The 21424-nt window shown below is 35.0% G+C and overlaps 3 protein-coding genes across 4 annotated transcripts; 2 read left to right on the forward strand and 1 right to left on the reverse strand.

Annotated features, from left to right (window-relative positions):
- The first annotated feature begins 604 nt into the window (after positions 1–604).
- On the forward strand, positions 605–5665 carry bbs5 (Bardet-Biedl syndrome 5). The gene is made up of 12 exons (XM_052606629.1): positions 605–825; positions 1414–1496; positions 1586–1651; positions 2015–2064; positions 2151–2278; positions 2887–3022; positions 3134–3229; positions 3324–3386; positions 4070–4204; positions 4360–4443; positions 4725–4748; positions 4904–5665. The coding sequence occupies exons 1-12, from the start codon at positions 764–766 to the stop codon at positions 5003–5005; spliced, it is 1029 nt and encodes a 342-aa protein (XP_052462589.1). The 5' UTR covers positions 605–763; the 3' UTR covers positions 5006–5665.
- A 346-nt stretch (positions 5666–6011) lies between these two features.
- Positions 6012–11838, forward strand: klhl41a (kelch-like family member 41a). The gene is made up of 6 exons (XM_052606628.1): positions 6012–7296; positions 8581–8738; positions 8817–8924; positions 9012–9197; positions 10791–10937; positions 11393–11838. The coding sequence occupies exons 1-6, from the start codon at positions 6220–6222 to the stop codon at positions 11502–11504; spliced, it is 1788 nt and encodes a 595-aa protein (XP_052462588.1). The 5' UTR covers positions 6012–6219; the 3' UTR covers positions 11505–11838.
- Positions 11621–20749, reverse strand: fastkd1 (FAST kinase domains 1). 2 transcript variants are annotated; one of them, XM_052606625.1, is made up of 15 exons: positions 20475–20749; positions 19046–19423; positions 18686–18754; positions 17785–17910; positions 17307–17705; positions 17090–17200; positions 16815–16946; positions 15552–16038; positions 14823–14937; positions 14613–14741; positions 13863–13994; positions 13524–13637; positions 12367–12511; positions 12165–12279; positions 11621–12086 (listed from the first exon to the last, which is right to left on the reverse strand). In XM_052606625.1, the coding sequence occupies exons 2-15, from the start codon at positions 19378–19380 to the stop codon at positions 11994–11996; spliced, it is 2502 nt and encodes an 833-aa protein (XP_052462585.1). In that variant the 5' UTR covers positions 19381–19423; positions 20475–20749; the 3' UTR covers positions 11621–11993. The 2 variants fall into 2 exon arrangements, with proteins under 2 accessions (XP_052462585.1, XP_052462586.1); XM_052606626.1 differs by having other exon boundaries at positions 19046–19420; positions 20475–20727.
- Between the last annotated feature and the right edge of the window lie 675 nt (positions 20750–21424).

Below are 21424 nucleotides of genomic sequence, written 5' to 3' on the forward strand. Positions count from 1 at the left end.
ATTTATCCCTTTTACTACATCTAATTACGCTTTTATTTTATACACATGAATATGACAGACCAATAGTACAGATGGATGGATAGATAGAGACAATATCATGCAGTTAGCATCTAAACAGAAGTGCAATAAGCAGTAAGTACAGAATATACAAGGTCTACAATATGTACAATAACTATACAGGTACAGAAGTATTATGGACATAATTTACAGATTTTGAATACTTTCAACATGATATACAGATAGGTGTACTTTGAATATACTATACAGATGGACTATGTAAAATTTACACTAGTGCACGGACAGTAAAGTGCATAGAGAATATTTCAGTGTGCAAATTGATTACTCAGTGTTTCTTGATGAACAGACAGTAGTGCAAGTAATAAAAACTTTACTTTATAATATGTAGTGATGAGGAGGGGGTCTTATAATTATAATATACATCTTATAAAAATCTAATATAGATCCCATATAGCCTGCTTCTTTAAAACACATATTACTTTTGACAGCTATTATTAAATTGCCATATAGAAATGTATATAATAGTTAATAAAGCAAGTAGCATACCGGTATGTCTACTTTCAGATTTTTCGCGGTTTGACCCTTCCAGCTCGCCGTGCTCACTGTTACCGTAGTGACGTGAAGACGCTCTGCACTAAATCTTCTTATACAACGACTTGAGCGTTTCAGTCAGGAAAGGAGAAAGAAATAAACATATTTACTTTGATTTAATTCACGTTTAAAACGCTGAGCGTGAGGTCTGATCATGGCGTCGGTGTTGGACGCACTCTGGGAGGACAGAGACGTGAGATTTGATATCACTCAGCAGTAAGTCCTCAGGCTAATCTGCTAGCTCAGAAGCTAGCTATGTTTATTTATTAAATCAGATACATTAATAGTGGAATAGGCGGATATTTTATACATTTAGATAACTTATACGTGCTAGTGTTCCCATAAGACGTTTTTGTACTCAAACAGCGCTAGAAACCCAGAGGAAATAACATAACAAAATTATATTATTTATTATTAGACAATAATATATTTCCATTCGAGTCAGTCCATGAATTTAAATTATAAAGAATTTAAACATTGTATCGAATCAATCAGTTCTATTGTTTATAAACTAATACCAGTAATATTATCGTGAACTAAATTATAACAAAACTGTTAAAAACGTGTTAGTTAAAATAAAGCTGAAACATGTGAATATTACATTATTCACCAAAAACTTAACTCAAATTTATATTAAAACTGAAAATATAATCAGGAAAGCTCATTCTGAATAAAAAATAACTTTTAAATAAGTACATAATACGTAAGGCATATTATTACACTTCACTTTATCTTTTTTTTTTTTTTATGAACCATTTGGTGTCTTATACTCCTCTTAGCAACTGTTTTAATATCTCATTTAAGGCAGATGAAAACCAGACCAGGTGAAGCGTTCATCGACTGCCTGGATTCAATCGAGGACACAAAGGGAAATAATGGTGATAGAGGTGATTAAACGAATTATTTCAGCCTTGTTACCTTTCTGTATGTATATTAAGTTGTCATAATTGTGACATCTTTCTTTGTCTTTATATAGGAAGACTCCTGGTGACCAATTTGAGGATAATTTGGCATTCATTGGCACTTCCAAGAGTCAACTTGTGTGAGTATTTGAGAAATATTCAATTATAATCTCAAAAAATGTAATCTAATTAACTTTATGCTGGTGTCAACTACAGTAGAAAGACCTAATGCCATATTTTATTGCACCGGACAGATGTAGCTCTTTTGTGATGTAATCATTTATGCATCATAGGAATGTTTAAAGGGTTAGTTCACCCAAAAATGTAAATGACCCCATGATTTACTCACCCTCAAGCCATCCTAGGGGTATATGACTTTCTTCTTTCAGATGAATCCAATCAGAGTTCTATTAAAATATAACCAAGCTTAATTGGTGCTACTTTTCAATAGATTCAGAAGAAGTCTTTTATTAACCTTCTATTTTATGTTTATTTATGAACAGCTGTGGGATACAACTGCATTATTAATATCACCACAAGGACAGCAAATTCAGTGAGTTATCTTGCTTCATGTTTTCATCAAATCCTTTTTGATAGCTCATGTAGTTTGTCTCAAATTCCCTCTTTTTTTTCTTTCAGAAACTTAGAGGTCAGACTGAAGCACTTTATATATTAACCAAATCTAATAACACTAGATTTGAGTTCATATTCACCAATGTGGTCCCAGGAAGTCCAAGACTGTTTACATCCGTCATTGCTGTGCACAGGTACTTCTGCTATACATAATGACAGTTCAAATTACTTGAGTTGGCATTTTGACTAAATCAATAATCTAATATTTAAATCTACAGTATTTACTGTGGAGCTATAGTTCAATATACACAATAATCTGTGTAATATATTTTGTGAATTGCAGAATAATAAATTCCACACCTTTTTTTACGGCACTTTGAACTAATTTTTTATACTTAAAAAAATATTAGATTTAAAGAGGGACATAAAGACATACCACATAATCTGACAAAACAGAAAGCCCCTGGGTTCAATGATTGGTTTAGTTTAGTATTACGTACTTTGGTAACTTACAAAATTAATAATAATAATAAAAGTTTTCTTAAAAGAAATGGTCACCTTTTAATGAAATAAATTACTCAGAGGATATATAACTTTAGGAAAGCCTATGAAACATGTTTCTTAAAATAAAGTAAAATATACAACAAAACTGTATGCTGAAATTATTGGAATGTCAATAAAATGTATTTATTTAATTGTATTCATTCAGCTGACACAAACAATAAGATCTATTAAAGCATGCCTTTACATAAGTAAAATATAGTAAAATAGTTACCAAACTAATTATTTGTGTTTCTTTCAGAGCTTATGAGACTTCCAAAATGTATCGGGATCTAAAGCTAAGAGGAGCTCTTATTCAGAATAAACAGCTGAGGCTTCTGCCACAGGAGCAGGTTTATGACAAGATTAATGGAGTCTGGAACCTGTCTAGTGATCAGGTATTTTCAGTGAATTTACAGTATTATTATTATTGATTGTTTAATAGGAATCTAACTGAGAAAAGTCTGTTGCTGTGACCTTAAACAATGAAGCATGGCCTTGTGTTTCAGGGCAATCTTGGAACGTTTTTCATTACTAATGTGAGGATAGTGTGGCATGCCAACATGAACGAGAGCTTCAACGTCAGCATTCCCTATCTGCAAATTGTGGGTGTTTCTTTTGCTTCAAAACACTGAGCCATCAGTAATGAGTTGTAATTATTAAAACTGTGCTTTCTTTTTCTTATTATTTTGTTTGAAGCGCTCAATAAGGATCAGAGACTCTAAATTTGGACTTGCTCTTGTGATTGAGAGCTCTCAACAGGTAAGTCTGGACCAACATCAAGATCTTCAGAAAAACTTTTGTCATATGTGTTGTATTATGTGACCTATAATGACCCAAACATCTCATTAAAAGTGTACATTTTTCTTAACATTATTATCATTGTGACGAGTGGGATCATTGGGCTCATTATCACTCCACTCATCATAATAATTTTTTGATGTGATAGAGAATAAAAGGATAGTAATTTATACACTGAGTGAATTTTTTTTTAAATAAATTATTTAGCAAGGACACGTTATATTGACCAAAAGTGATAGAAAAGACATTTATAATGTTATTGTTAAATGCTGTTCTTGTTTACTTGTTATTTATTAAAGAGTCCTTATAAAAATGTATCACACTTTCCACAAAAATATGAAGCAGCACATGCTATGTTTTCAACATGAATAATAATAGGAAATGTTTCTTAAGCAGCAAAAATCAGCATATTAGAATAATTTCTGAAGGATGATGTGACACTGAAGACTGGAGTAATGATGCTGAAAATTCAGCTGCGCATCACAGGAATAAATTACATTTTAAAATATAGATTTAAATAGGAAGCAGTTATTTTAATTTGTAATATGAAAACATGAAAAGATCTTACTGACCCCAAATCTTTTAATGGTTGTAATTCCCTGGAGTGAATGTAGCAACATTTCATGCTGATTCCTCTCTCCTAGACGGGGGGTTATGTGCTGGGATTCAAGATCGATCCAATGGACAAGTTACAAGATGCAGTGAAGGAAATCAACTCCTTACACAAAGTGTACTCCGCAAACCCCATTTTTGGTGTGGAATATGAGATGGAAGAAAAGGTATTAATGAAGATTTTTTATGTATATTGAAAAATACATTAATTTGAAAACGGCACATCCGTTTTAAACATGGCTAGAATGGCTCCAAGTTTATGTGAATTAAAAGCAAAAATCTGGTAAATAACATGGAAAAATAAATAGGCTTCCTGTCTCAGCCTCAGCCTCTGGAGGAGCTGACCGTAGAACAGCTGCCTGATGACGTGGAGATTGAGCCAGATGAGCACACAGACGCTTTTACCGTGAGTTTTACCTCATATGCTACTCTCAGAGATAATGACACTCTGCTTTCAACACGTAGTGCTCTGTGTGTGTGTGTGTGTGTGTCTCTCACACACTGAAAATAGCTGATCGCCTAAGCCTCAACTCACAATGCTCCATCAACACAGACTTTTGTCGCCTGGTGTCAAAAATGTTTACACAGAGCTCTGATGATTCTGACATCAGGAATGCTCTCTAATTTAAGACTTACAGTAGATGTACAATCACTGATGTGCAATTTCTTCTCTTTTTTCACCTCAAGGCTTATTTTGCAGATGGAAATAAGGTAAATTCTATCTATCTATCTGTCTATCTATCTATCTGTCTGTCTGTCTATCTGTCTATAATTTTTTTTTAATGTATCCAGTTATCATCTAGCTATGTTTCTATATATCTGGATAACATTTCCATTTAAATTCCATCTTTTTTTCTCTCCTTAAGCAACATGATCGTGAGCCGGTGTTCTCTGAAGAGCTGGGTCTGGCAATAGAGAAATTAAAAGATGGATTCACACTACAGGGACTCTGGGAAGTCATGGGTTAAGATGCTCAAACGCTCTTCTCCATTATATGTATTTTGGCATTGCGTTGTTACATTGTTTAGATCTGATATTGAAACATTTTTCATTAGCAAAATGTCAAAATTGTATTTATTTTTAGAATATTTATTTGCTATTTGATAATGTTTATAAATCATATGCAAGCCAAGTGTAAGGAAAAAAAGCTGGATTTTTTTTTTAGTTTCTTTTGTATAATATGGATGTATACACAGAAATAGAAACATTTATATATGTATGAAATATCAAATCATATTTGTATATTAGAAACTGTTTATGTAGATAACTTCACGTGCTAATTCTGCTGTTGTGTTGTAAGGAAACACATGACGGGGGAAAATGTTTCTTATTTTTAATCAGTTTTGATAGTAATTGTTTGTTCAAATCATCATATGTAATTCACTGGCTCAGGTTTGACAAGTCTGTTTAAAAATGTGTCAGAGAAGCTCAACTACTTCACAAATGACCTGTTTGCTGACCTTTTAGGCAACAGAAGAATATGAAGCAAAAAGAGCATTTAAGGAACATTTCACAATAATAATTATTTACTCACCCTCATGTTGTACCAAACTTGTGTGCCGCTATGTTTCTGTGGAACAAAAATGTAAAATGTAAGTTTAGAAAAAATTACAAACTATTTACAATGACCTTTTATAGTCTGTCAAGCTACAAAAAAAACAAACAAAAAAAAACATACATTTTATAACTAGCTCATGGAAGTGCATAAATAATGACAACATTTTCATTTCTGGCTGAACTTTTCCTATTAATAGAAACCACACATGAAGAGTACAACATAAATGAGTCACAGACCTATAAACTTACGCGTCATACAAATGACATCATGTGCAAAACTGAGGTAATGACACACACCTTTAAAATGATTTAAAACTCTTTAGACACCTGTTGAATTCCTATTGACGCATCACTCCTTCCATCCTTTAGAAATATAGCACCAAACACACACTCACCTCCGAGTGTGTCCAAGTTTCACAGTTGTCTTTGACAGCTGCTTCACGTGGCACTGGGCTCCTGTTCGGTCAGCCTGAATTCTTTCTGACTGGATGAGGGGTCTATATTTAGAGGGGCAGACTTAAATTGCAGTGTTGTGTTGGAGCTCTGTGTTATTTCAGCCTCTTATGACTGGATCAGCAAGACAAGAGGAAGTATAGCATCTTCTTCAAGTCCTCCAAGATTTGAGATGGAACCCAAGGAAATCAAGGAGGACCTGATGCTCTTTCAGAGCACCCTGCTCCAGGACGGTTTGAAGGAACTTCTGAAGGAGAACAAGTTTGTGGATTGTATTCTGAAGGTTGGAGATCGGAGTCTTCCCTGCCACAAACTCATCATGGCTGCATGTAGCCCTTATTTCCGAGAGCTCTACTTTACTGAAGACGGTGTTGAGAAGAAAGACTCCAGCAAGGAAGTAGTCCTGGAGAACGTGGATCCCACCATTATGGACATGATTGTGAACTATCTCTACTCGGCAGACATCGAAATCACAGATGAGAATGTGCAAGACGTCTTCGCAGTCGCCAACAGGTTCCAGATCCCATCCGTGTTCACCGCTTGCGTCAACTATCTACAAAACAAGCTTTCGTTGGGTAACTGCTTGGCCATCTTCAGAATGGGACTGGTTTTGAACTGCCCTAGACTCGCTATAGCTGCTAGGGACTTCATAGCGGAGCGTTTTGAGACTTTATCCAAGGATGAGGACTTTCTGGAGTTCAATGCTCCCGAGTTGTTCGCTATCATCGGGTGTGATGCCCTGAACGTGGAAAAAGAAGAGGTTGTGTTTGAGCTCTTGATGAAGTGGGTCGGGAAGAACAAGGAAAACCGGGCGAAAGCTTTGGGAGATGCGTTTGAATACATCCGCTTCCGACTTCTACCCGAGAAATACTTTAAGGAGAAAGTGGAAAAGGACGACATCATCAAGGCCGACCCCGAGCTCGCCAAGAAGCTGAAGGTCATCAAAGAGGCGTTTGCTGGAAAACTTCCGCAAGGCGAAGAAGAAGAAGGCGAAAAAGTGTTGCCTGGTTATCTCAATAACAGCAAACGGCTGGGGATGTTCAACAGGGATCTCATCCTGATGATAAACGACACCGCGGCCGTGGCCTACGATGCTCATGAAAACGAATGCTTCCTAGCAGCCATAGCAGAGCAGATACCTCGAAATCATGTCAGCATCACATCGAAGAAGAACCTTCTCTATGTTTTGGGAGGACTGTTTGTTGATGAAGACAACAAGGAATCACCACTGCAGTGCTATTTCTACCAGGTTAGGCCAAGTCACTAAAAACGCCGTTTACACCAAGGTTTCTAACTCCAACTACACTTTTTTTTATAGTTGTGTTATGGTTTTGCCTATTCTCATAGCATAAATATAATGACATAGAGAAACAATTTTGATGGAATCACTTTCATATTGTTTTTTCCCAGCTGAAAAATGATTAACTCGTTGACAGGCATCAGAATTTACCGGCCTTAAAAACACAACGTTATACGAGGTTGTAGGTGTTGATAATGTTCGTTTTTTTGGTGTGAGCGGACTGTAATTTATTCAAAATGAAAGTTCTCTCATCACTGACTCACCTTCAGGTTGTTCCAAACCTGTTATACTTATCTTTTGGGAACACTTGTGTTGCAGCAACCTGGGATTTAGCACAAGAACTCATTTTATGCTACGTTTCAAGAGCAACATTCTGTCTCTGAATTTCTTAGCTTTTCACTGTCGTACTTTTAACCCTTGGTAATGAAATCCTACTCTCATGTTTTTAGACACAAATCGCGATTTCAGAAAACCAATCAAAAAATTACCAACACTTGCCTCAATACATATTCATGTAGCCTTAGTAAATGTACATAATTAATTACAGAAGATGTAAGTAGGAATGTTATTTATCCATTAAATGCTATCAAAAAGTTTTGCACAGAATTTACGAATTTCAAGCAGAAAAACATGAAACAGATTTACTTTTATTTAATTTTATATGATTCATGCAATAGCCTATATATTCCTATTTTATAGTTTTATAAATGTATTCATATAATTTATATATATATATATATATATATATATATATATATATATATATATATATATATATATATATATATATATATATATATATATATATATATATATATGAGTGTTTTATATTGTATTTTAATTTTAGTTTAAATGTTTTAGTAATTTTGTTGTTTTTATTAGTTTTTTTATTTGTCTATATACAAAATATGTTTAGGTTTTTCGTAGGCCTAATTATTTTAAGTAATTAACAGTTTTTATGGTTTTATTTAAGAATGCCAACTTTTGTGTTGCAAATGCAAACCGGTTTGGAATTACATGAAGGTGAGTAAATGGTGACTCGATTTTTAATTTATGAGTGCACTATTCATTAAATTGTAACGTTATGACATTATATTTCTGGGAAATGGTTTTAGGTGCAAAAAAAAGTCCCGAATCTTTAACCGGCCTAACACAAAGGCCTATTTCATCAGAAAGAAAAAAACTAAAGTTATATACATTTAAAATTAATTTTAAATCATGCATATTCTTCAGCTGGACACACATTCTCCAAACTGGATAGCCCTGCCACCGATGCCATCACCCAGGTGTCTGTTCTCTATGGGGGAGTTTGAAAACCTCTTGTTTGCAGTTGCTGGTAAAGACCTGCAGACCAACGAGTCTCTGGACTCAGTGATGAGTTATGATGTCGAGTAAGTTTCTTCTGCATTTTCTATGCATAAGCCAAATAATTACAAATCCATCTAATTACCTTTTGTTGCTCTTTGCAGTAAGATGAAGTGGCAGGAGACCAAAAAACTGCCCTTAAAAATTCACGGTCACAGTGTTATCTCACAAAATGGACTAGTTTACTGCATAGGAGGAAAGACGGATGAGAAGTAGGCCAGGTTTGAGTTAACATGATCATAAATACAAAATAAAAGTCTGAGAGGAGGCCTTATTGCTTGTTTTCATCTGTGGAACAGTAAGACCATCAACAAGATGTTTGCGTACAACCACAAGAAGTCTGAATGGAAAGAGCTGGCGGCCATGAAAACACCCAGGTCAATGTTTGGAGCCGTCGCCCACAGTGGAAAGATCATTGTGGTTGGAGGGGTCAATGAAGATGGCCTTTTAGCCTCTTGTGAAGCCTACGACTTTGGAAAAAACAAGTATGTATGCATCACTTGTTTTTAATGTATACTTAATCCTGGAACCAAAAAGATATAAAAAAACAAAAAAACAACAACAAAAAAAACGTCTAAATTAAAGCGAAATTTAACTGCTTCAAAGTTTCAAAAAGCATGGTTACTCCCACCACTTAATAACAGTTACCTATTTTTTCCAGCTATCTTTTAAAATATAGATATTGTCATCAGTGCTTTAAGTGACCCAATAGAGGTGCCGGTACTCTATTATAGCCACAAAAATATATATATTTTCTGTTTTTTTTTGATGATTCCCCTCATCCCCTAGCCTGACTACGTCAGACTTCCTACTTCCGCTCAATTTCATTTCGCTTCTGTACTCTACGAAGCAGAGTGAAGAAGCAGAGTCTGGTATTACCAGGCTACTCATCCCCTGAGGTAACAACAACTATATTTTATATACAGCAGTCAACAGGCAACCTTAATAATAAATCCTTTTATTAGTTTGTGGATTTGCTTGAGCTAGAGAACTACTGAACATAAATAAAATGTGCAAAAGGATTTGGAAAAAATACCCTTAGAAAGAGCTACTGCATTACTGCATTCAAACTTCCAAACTGACTCAAATGATTCGCGAACCAGCTCCGAACTCCCGAACTGACTCAAATGAATCACGCTCCGATCTCCCAAACTGACTCAAATGATTCACGAACCCGCTCCGAACTCCCGAACTGACTCAAATGATTCGCGAACCCGCTCCGAATTCTCGAATTGATTCAAATGATCCGCGAAGCAGCTCCGAACTGACTCAAATGATTCGCAAACCCGCTACGAACTCTCGAATTGATTCAAATGATCCGCGAAGCAGCTCCGAACGCTCCGAACTGACTCAAATGATTCGCAAACCCGCTACGAACTCTCGAATTGATTCAAATGATCCGCGAAGCAGCTCCGAACTGACTCAAATGATTCGCAAACCCGCTACGAACTCTCGAATTGATTCAAATGATCCGCGAAGCAGCTCCGAACGTTCCGAACTGACTCAAATGATTCGCAAACCCGCTACTGTCTATGCTACGAACTCTCGAATTGATCCAAATTATCCGCGAAGCCGCTCCGAACTCCCGAACTGGTTCAAATGATTCACGCTCCATACTCCGAACTAGGAAGAATTAGGAAGCGTGCATTGTGAAGGGTGCTCTGAAAAGCGACAGTGAAGGCAAATGATTAAAACCTCTATTAAAAGATGTCCAAATACTGGGACGCTGTATAGCCTGAATGTAAGTCGCTTTGGATTAAAGTGTCTGCTAAATGCATAAATGTACATTTTGAGTAAAAAAAAAAGGATCTTAAGGACACATGGAAAACCTACAAAATTATAACTGAATCAAAAAATATTTTCAGCAAGATATGTTTGGTTTGAACCATATAGGTTTGAAAGACAAATGAAGCAAAGTGTTTAATAATTCCAATAACTGTTTTTCATGTGAAGTTAAATAAATGGCAAAAAAATATTTAAAATTCACCCGTTGTTTACTTAACTGTAGTTATCCTTTGTAATTTGTAATTATCCTCTACAAAGCTATCAGAATTTTTAAACCCTTTTTTTTTTTATAGATGGGAGCCGTTCAGTGAATTTGTGCAGGAGCGAAGTTCTGTGAATTTGGTCAGTGCTGCTGGTGTCCTGTATGCGGTGGGGGGCTTCGCCGTGCAGGAGAACGAGGACAAACACTGTGTCCCATCAGAAATTCCAGACATCTGGCAGTAAGTCTTCTGCTTTACACACCAATAATCCATCTGAATTATATTCATCATACACTAGCACTCAGTTGGGATAAAAAAAAAATAATTTTCCAATAAATGTTGTTCTTTTGAACTTCCTGCTCATCAAAGAATCTAAAAGAGAATGTGCCACAGTTAAAATAAAAAGGATCATGTGACTCTTAAGACTAGAGTAATGATGCTGAAACTTCCATCACGGGAATAAATAAAATGTTAACTACATTCAAATAGAAAACAGTTATTTTAAATGGTAATAATATTTCACAATACTACTGTTTTTACTGTACTTTTGGATCAAATAAAAGCAGCCTTGGTGAGCAATAAGAGAAAAGGTTTTGAAATCATGAAAAGTGCATGTAAACTTTTAACTGGTAATGTATCATTCCAACTGGGGTTACATCTAAAAACACTCTTTTTTTAATGTATGTTTTATCTAGGTATGAGGAGGACAAGAAACAGTGGTCAGGAATGATACAAGAGATGCGATATGCTGCCGGCGCTTCCTGCGTTTCTATGAGACTAAATGCAGCAAAGATGCCTAAACTTTAAAAAATCATCATAACTTACAGTTTGTGTCCGATAAAGTCTAACTATATTTTAAAGCAGCATAATCCACCAAAAACATTTAAAGTCAATATGAAATCATATATTCACTATGATTCCCATTCCCAGTCTTTGTAAGTTTTAATCAAAATGCAACTTTTCAACTTTCTTTTGATGCTGACATTACAAATCCCTCATCCCTCTTCTTTCCAGAAGTATAAGAGTAAAAATGACAACAGATGTATATTTCATGTTGGGTTCTGTTGTGAAATGTGGAGCAGTTAAGAAAAATGTTTCTACAATGGATATCAAAATTAAAATGTACTTATTTTTATCCATACACACCTCTTTTCTCTTTTATATAAAATGCATAATAACAAATACATATTTAAAGGCAAACAGCAATGAATTTCTTCCTGAAATGACGTAATATAATTTATTACAAAATTAGCACTTAATATAAGATGGCTATCCTATCTTGCAAGTTTCAATGTCTCAGGGTAACTCTGAGAATATCTTCTTCCTCAGATATTCTTTCCATGCATCTTCTGTGGAAAGCTCCATTGAGTTCCATTCAAAGTGAGGAATCTGTGTAGAAAACTGCATTATTAGCAAAACCACACTCAACAATTTAGAATCAGAATAATGCATTGTCTTTCTTCCGACCTGTAATACATGATATCCTAGAATTTCCAGATGTCTTTTCTTCATCATGGCCTCTCCTTTCATGTGCCAGGAATTTTTGCAGAAGGATTTAGAGTCCAGGAATTCCAATGCAATGCTGGACAGATTTAGAGAATCATATTATATATGTTTTTTTTACTTGTCCTGTGCACAACAGAGCGTGTGCAGGTCACATGATGCATACCGGCAAGCTCCGGGCGGCAGCTCCGTCCTCTCTCTGTCTGCCGATCCGGACTCCCAGTGAACGTTTCCGCTCTCGCTGATCTGCAGCTGAATCTGCTCGCTGTATGGTACTGGATGAAGATGGCGATCCAGGACAAGTTCAAAATCTAATGGCAAAAATATCACAGCTGTCATTTGCCTACAGAAGCAGCAAAGCTGTATCTAGGACTGGCATCCTGTGCCACCTTATGTCTGTAAATGCATTTAGTCAATAAAATATTACACTGGGTCACTATACATCAAATCAATGCTAATATACTTAATGGCACATAGCACTCAATGACAAACCATACTGAGAAGACAATACTTAAGCATAGAAATAAACTTGTATTGCATGAAATCAAATCAAATAAAAATAATTACAATCTTCCAGTTACAACAGATGTTAGACCTAAGGCAAATTATTTTGCCTTTATTTTTGTTTTACAAAGGTAATGCTTAAGCCTGGGAATGAAATTGTTGCATAAAATTAAATGTAATAATTTATTCTGTGGAAACAATCTTAAACCCAAGTCAAATGATTTAGTCTATTTTGACAAAGTAATGATTAAGCATTTAATGAAATTGTATAAAATTAGTTCAAACAGATGTTAGACCTAAGGCTAATTATTTTGCCTTCATTTTTGTTTGAAAAGTTCATATATACATATAATGTTAAATCTAAGACAAATGATTTAGTATTTTTTTGACACGGTAATGTGCATGAATTAAACTGTATTGCAACTATACAAACTATATGCAATATTATAACAACTATAAATAATAATATTCCGTTAAAACAAATGTCAGACCTAAAGATTGTTATTTACTGTTCCTGCATTGCTGTTTATCAAACGTGTACAATACTTACCCACAGTGTTGGGAATGAACAATTCACATTTCATCTTTTTAAAGTAAATTCTGACTAATTTCAGAAATTCTGCGTATATCTCATTTCATTGTTAAACTATGCTGTGTCATATATTTAAAGACAGGTGGAAAAGGGGCCTCTATCTATATAGGAGAAATATTTTGAGAAGGATTTGTGATGAAAAGGAAGGTAGCTTTCAGAGGTGTAGGTGCACAACGAGACCAAGGAATGTGCATTTCTTCTACATGTGACACTGGTTCAAAACTCACCGACGGTATAGAAGTATGGAGTCAGCACTCCTACTTTGGCACAGTTCATCCCACCCAGGATGTCACCGAGCATCTTATGGATCTGCTGCTGAGCTGGACTAATGGAGCTGTTGGCTACAGTGTTTACAGTACATTAAACAGTTTCAATCTATTTGATTACAGGGAAAGTAAAATTTGAAAAAGAAAACAATGTTTTTATTAATCAAAGATGCATTAAACTGCATACTGGTTTCTATGGTTTAAACAGTGATATATCTGTCGAGCAGCAACAATGCATATCTGCAGATGCAGATTTCTGAAAGATCATGTGACACTGAAGCCTGGAGGACTGATGCTGACCTCTCTTCTGCAGCTGTTTACAGTAGCGCTCATGAAACCAGGGCACCTGGAACTCAGGACACTCCAGACACACGGCCCGATTCAGCTCCATGAGACGGAGACGAATGCGCATGTTTAGAGAATCTGGAAATGCTGTCAGCGATGAGAAAAAACACTCAAATAAGCAACAGAGCACTCATACAGCTGATAAAAACTTCACAATAATCCACTCCACTCCAGTCCATCAGTGAACATCTGGTGAAGTGAAAAGCTGCGTGTTTGTCTGAAACAAATCATTTTTAATCCATAATCAATATAAAGCTTTCTCCAGTCAAAACGTCCATCACCTGTTGTCTCTCAAATCCAAACTCACAACTGGGCTCTTTTTGCTTGCAAACATCACATGATGTGTGCATATTTCTCTCCTGATTATAGACTCGTATTTTAGCTGGAAGCAAACAGTTAGAAGTTAAACATCTTAATGACTGATTTCTTTCATGCGAACATGCAGCTTTTCACTTCATAAGATGTTAACTGATGGACTGGAGTGATGTGGATTACTTGTGGATTATTGTGATGTTTTTATCAGCTGTTTGGACTCTCATTCTTACGGCACCCATTCACTGCACAGGATCCATTGGTAAGCAAGTGATGCAATGCTTAATTTCTCCAAATCTGTTCCAATGAAGAAACAAACTCATCTACATCTTGATGGACTATAACTATATTATCTCATATAATGAAGTTATATAATCTCAGAAACAGACATACTCTCCAAATGGGCATCCAACTTTGCAAGAAAGTCCACATTGAAGATCTCTCTGACCACTTCCTCAGGGAAATAATCAGCCAAAGCCAGCGCGTAAGCCAAGAGAACCAGTAGATGAGGGTCCAGTGAAGCTGTCAGAATCAGCAAAAACAGGTTACATTCCAAGTCTTTAAGATTAGACATTTTAAAATTGCATAGAAGAAGGATCTTACAAATATATGGAGTGAAATGTTGAATGCACACGTCAAAAAACTCCTCCGCCTTCGGTGAGTCATAATTTAGCACAGCGAAAGGCAGCAAAATGGAATAAGTTGCAGAGTAATGAATCTGTTTGGAAGACATATACAAAGTATTTAATAACAGGTGCTTCAGATTATTTTATTTTAATTAATAATAATAATAATAATAATAAATGTGTCAGCAAATCTGCATATTAGAGTGATTTCTGAAGGATCATGTGGCACTGAAGACTGGAGTAATAATTCTGAAAATTCAGCTTTGCATCACAGGAATAAATTACATCTTAAAATATATTCAAATAGAAAACAGTTATTTTAAAGTGTAATAAAATTTCAAAATTTTTACAGTTTTTACTAGATTAAATAAATATAACCTTGATGAGCACAAGAGATTTATTCAATAACAAAATTATTACTGGCCCCAAACTTTTAAACAGTAATGTATATACTGCATCTCATCAGATGAAAAAAAAAAAAAAAAAAAACATTATCCTAAATATATAAATGCATGCTAACTGAAATAAGCTTAAAAAAAAAGACAAAATAAAATTACAAAAACTTAAACTAAAATAAAGATAAAACAGTTAAAAATAATAATAATAACAGTACATAAATACTACTGAAATCACATTATAAAAAGCATATACAATTAACCTTATAATAAATAAAATGTATTGATACAGCATTTCAAATGACTCCCACCTTGTCTATATTTTCAATCGTCACACTAGCGATGCGGTCCATCAGCGCGGCACAGAAGTAGTTAGTCCTGGTCAGATAAACGCCTAGCTCATGCACGTTAGTCCAGGATATCTGGTCGATCAGTTTCTGCATGGTGACCATAGTCTCCTCCAGCAGCATCTCATCAAACCACTCCCCCGACAAACATTTCGCTTCCTCCAGCACCACGTCCAGACTCTGGAAGCCGTGCAGCCGCTCACGCCCGCAGCGGTTCAGGGTCTGCAGCAGGCGCACATACTTGCTGGAGGTGTTGTGCCGGTACGAAGGATCGTTGCGAATCCACTTGGCGATGACCATGGAGTAAGTGTTGAGGTCGTTTAGGCTGCTCTGTGGGATCACGGCGTTCACCCGGGAAAGGACGGCCTCATCGGGACGGGGAGAAGGAAGCAGGGACAGGACCCTGGTTAGCATGGTCACCTCGTATGGATAAACACTGGCCTGCAGGTACCTGAGCGATGACCGATCAAATACAGAAAAACAACAATCTTTAAAAACCTAAATGTGTTAAATAAGATACTTTAATAGTCTTATTTCTTTAAAACAAAGTCTCATTAGTTAGTAAAAATGACGAGCAATCTATTTATTTTTTACAGAATGTATTAGTCTGTTGTTATTTTTTCTTCAAGTTAATTCATAAAATACAACATATGTTTCTATAATAATTAATTATATCATAATAATATAACTATTAAATTATATTATAATAATTATTATAATGATATAAAAATTCATTGTCCATGCTACTTATGATAACAGGTACAATTTTAAATAAAAAAAATAAAATATTATTAAATGTTGAAATTAATATATTAAATAACATTAACGAAGTGTGAGAAAGAACTGTTAATTGTAAGGACCCAAAGACTCCAAATAAAATTACTTAAAATTCTATATACAATACTGTTCAGACGTTTGTTTTGTTTTTGTAAGAAAATATTATTCAATAAATTACATTTTAAAATATAATAATAATAATAATAATAATAATAATAATAATAAAAAAGTTATTTTTAAATTTAAAAAAATATTTCACAATATTGCTGCCTTTATTGTATTCAAATAAATGCAGCCTGGATGAGCATAAAAAACTTTTTTCTAACAGTAATGGAAAAAACACCACAAAGCTTCAGAATGACACAAGGGTGAGTAAATAATGACAGAATTTCGCATTCTGTATGAACTAGCCCTTTAATTATAAGACTCAACACTTTAGGAGACACTTACTGCAGCAGTATGGCTTTGAGTCTGGAGAAGATCTGGGGATTCTGGCAGTGCAGCAGGATGAGAGACTGAGTGATTCGAGTGATTTCCACTGACCTGTACGTCTCCAGATTCTTTAAGAGCACTGCTGCCATCCTGTCGAAAAACACAGAACCCCATATAGACTAACAGACTGCCAAGCAATGACATCGTTCTGAGATCTCATACACCAACCCCAACTCAAATAATTATTTGTCTGCAAGGTTCTGAGGCGTGAATGACATGCAGATTGTTCTTACTTGTTTATCAACTGAAGGTTTCTGCATTGCATCTCCTCCATTGTCTCCACCACACCTAAAGCCTGATGGGGATTCAGCTCATCAGCCAATAGCAGCGCAGTACTCTCTAACCTGCAAGACCAGTCAAACAAATCAAATCATGCTGACGTGATGATAAAGTAACATTGACATAACAGAATATTTCTTAAAAGAAAACGGGATACTTTCCCTTGCTCACCCCTCTCTGACACCTTGCCCACCTAAAGGTCCTAAAGAAGCGAAGAGTTTGGTGAAAGTGGCAGGATCAGTGCTGGTGTCCACCAGCTCCAGGAGTCTCTGTCTCACAGCCAGCCGGAAATCACAGTTATTGTACTGCATGGAGTGATACAGCCCCAGAATGATGCTGATGTGCTCTACGTCCATCCGCGGGACGTTCTGCAGGAGAAGCTGGTTGCATTTCTCCAGGAGCGGTCGGTGAATCTGTTTGACGTTCCGGATGAACTGCACGACCCTCCTGGGGTTGTTGAAGTGCAATGGGTTTGTATGGTCCAGAAGGAAGTCTGCTTTTTTGAACAGTGCATCCCGTAGTTGTGGTGACACCAGGGCAAAAATACTATTCATCAAGGGTGTGAGCACTCTGTCAGGAGGATATGAGTAAATACATATCTTTTGGTGCATTACAGCTTTAATGTGCATGATTATTAAAAAAAGCACACCTGGCATCTTGAATGGAGTCCAGTCTTTGACTCACTATTTGTGTAATCTGACCCATCAGTGGACTATGCTGCAGGAACTGATCGCTCAGACAAACCGCAAACTTTGAGAGTGTTGCCATCTGGAATCTGAAAGCACAGAAAGCTTGTTTCATTTCACTTTTAAGGGTCATGTACAGGCAGTCTATGTTTTTAAATAATAATGTTTAACAGCAGAATGGTGATTAACCATGTGGCGCTTCAAATGACAAAGAGAATCGATGCTCTCCAATCACATATATATTTACTTAAAAAATGGATGTATAAATACAAATATATATTTTTTTATTTTATATACTTAATATTTATTTATTGTACATTTTGTGTAATTATATTGTGTGCCTGTGTGTATATATGATATTTTTTCCATTATTTTTTGCAGAATATATAAGCATATTTTGCATAAATACATATGAAGATATACGCTGTAGAGTCTATTTGCATGTTTTGCATAAATAAATTAAATATGCATTTATAATTATATTTCTCACAGAGCTTCTAAAGGGACATGGTGGTAGTAAAAATATTTTTCAAAACTAGCATAAAATGCAAAAGAGTTTACAAATATTTTTTTTTATATCTCCCACCACCATGTCCATTTATGGGCTCCATAATTTTGCAATAATAAATAACACATACTGTAAATTTTACACTTACATGAATATTTATATGCATTTTGCATAAGAAGATTTACTTGCATATTTTGTAATAAAGACAAATATACTGCATATTTCACATTTACATATATAACACAAAAATGCCTATTTTGCATAAAATATATGCATGAAATTGCAGATTTTGCAATAATCATAGAATATATTGTACATAGCATATGGATGCATTTATGTGAGGCTTTTTCGGGTACCTCTCTAGTCTGTTCCAAGCCTCTGTCACCAGCTGCTGAACAAGAGAGTCATGGTGTTCTACTTGAAGCCTGCATAACAAGACAAACACAAGAGGCTGGTTACTTTCCCCACTCACATTTAATTAGGACAGTTTAGACAACAGCTCTGTTCCAGAACCTGCCCTAGATAGATAGCTGCCTACTTAAGGAGCATTCTGACTGAAATGAAACATGACTAAATGCCTAGAAATCTTTTTGATTCAAATAGATTGTACAGAGGAATAATTAATAACACAACACTATAAATATGCACAAATACGAAGCAAAAAAGAAGCGTTTGGAACAGAGCTTTTACTTGAGCTTCATATGTTCACTCTGTACCTGAGCACAACATAAAGCATATCCACCACTGAAGCATCATCCATGAGGCTGATCTTATTTTCAGCCAGAACTTGAAGCGTCAGGAACTGCGGATGATTCCGGACCTGCTCGATGGTTCTGAGCATGTGTGGCCGCTCTCTTTGAAACCTCCACAGCTGTCCAATAGCAAAGCTCACATGGCTCGCCGACAGCTTGGCTTTGTTCCGGCCCACCACATCGAACACCTGGTCTTCAGCGGAGCACGTCTGAAGCTGGTCTAGCACCTGATCACGGCTGACGGCCCCGCTGTGAAACAGCCTGCGGGAACACACCCGAAACGATCGGAGCCGGAACATGGCAGAGGACGGACGCCGTCAGGACTCACTCCACATCAGACTACTAGACAGATCAGATTCAGATCATCAGGTTTAGTCCATGTAAGCTTGAATGCTGCTTCTCAAGCAAAAGAACATCAAATATTAAGACATTCAGAAATACATGTTAATCACACACTCATTATAAAATTAAATTAGAAAATTCTGCAATCACTACTGCTATTCACTTAAAAAAACGCAAAATTAATAAGTACTTAAATTTTGATTAAAATAATTGTAATATGTAAACAAGTGCATATATCATGCCTTTTTCTATTTTTTTTTCATGTAGGCTATAGGACAAAAAAAAAAAAAAATCGCATGATTTCAATATAATATAGTACAATATTATACAAAATATAATATATGTATATGTATATATACACACACACACACACACACACACATATACATATATATATATATATATATATATATATATATATATATATATATATATATATATGTATAATGCATGAAATACATTTTTTTTTATTATAAATATGAATGAAAAGGAAACAATCAATCCTGAAAAACTTGCAGGCATTAAATAAATATATATTAGATCTAAATAATAAAATTGGCTAATTAAAAATAATATATTTAATAATATATAATACATGTAATGGAAATAAATCTTGCAAACTTAATAAATTGGGTTTATTGGGAACGTCATATATATATATATATATATATATATATATATATAATCTCAGTTTTTTTTTAATTTAAAGTAATATATATATATATATATATATATATATATATATATATATATATATATATATTCTTTACTAATATTAAGCATATGTACAAAATGTCATCATGTATACATGTCTATTCTGTGTATGTGAATTATCACAATCTTTGTTAAAAGCTTCTTAGTTTTGGTTTTGCCATAACCAAAATGAGCTGAATGTTAATGTTTAACTTTAACACTGCCTTTAACTTGTCTTCCTGAGAGTCAACTAGCAAACACATACTAAGAGTAAGTTCTGAACACTGAAAGTCAGCTCCATCTGAAGCAGCACGTGTGTTGAGCAGGATGATGTTCTGTTAAGAGAGATTCACAGTACCTTCAACATCAGCTAGCCATGACATAACACACACATGTACACACAGCACGAGAGCCCTGTGCTGCAGCAGAGCACGTGTTATTAGAGGACAGATGTGCTCAAGTCCCACAGATGCGCGCTACTGATTGTGTCGGATGCACAGCTGCTTAACGTGCATGTAAGAACAATGTTTCATCGCCCATGTGTACAGAAAAGGGCAACACTTGACTGTCATGATCAATGCTACTACAGTCTTCCTGTTTAATGACGCGCGCAGTCAAAAGTCACGGGGTCTGTCAAAATAAAAGTCCCACGCTGTGGTAAGAAAATAAATAAATAAATGAAAACATTATGAATTTGCAGGAGGGATATACATGCATGTATAAATGATATAATAACATAACATATTATTTAATATATAAAAAATAGTATATAGATGGTAGATAGAAATATATGAATAGATACATGCATAAATGCATAAGTCATTGTTCATAATCATTATATCATTCATGCATGAATATGTCATTATAATTCATACTCTAATTAATAAATAAAAAAAATTATATTTTTAAATTCCTGATATTTAAATGACTTAAAAATATAGAAGACAAATTATATATTTATTTCATGATTTACATGTGCATTGTTGGGAGTACAAAACATTATGTACCCAGGATTGATTTTATACACAGCTGGTAGCAATGCTGCTGTCATATTAATATTGGTAATCTTGTTTTATTGTAGAAATAATATCTGTATTGGTAATTTTGTGTCTATCTGGTATGAGAAAAAAAAAAAAATTAGCTAAAATACAAATTATCTTTAACTGAACACTTTTGAGTAAAATGATTAGCTAATAATTAGATGTTATTTATTTTTTATATGTTTTTATTCAGACATCCCAAACTTTATTTGACTTTCATTTTAGTCTGTTTTAACTATTACTCAAGTTTCTAGGAATAATACTGTTA

This window comes from Carassius gibelio, chromosome A9 (genome assembly GCF_023724105.1).
Source record: "Carassius gibelio isolate Cgi1373 ecotype wild population from Czech Republic chromosome A9, carGib1.2-hapl.c, whole genome shotgun sequence".
In the NCBI taxonomy this organism is placed as follows: Eukaryota; Metazoa; Chordata; class Actinopteri; order Cypriniformes; family Cyprinidae; genus Carassius; species Carassius gibelio.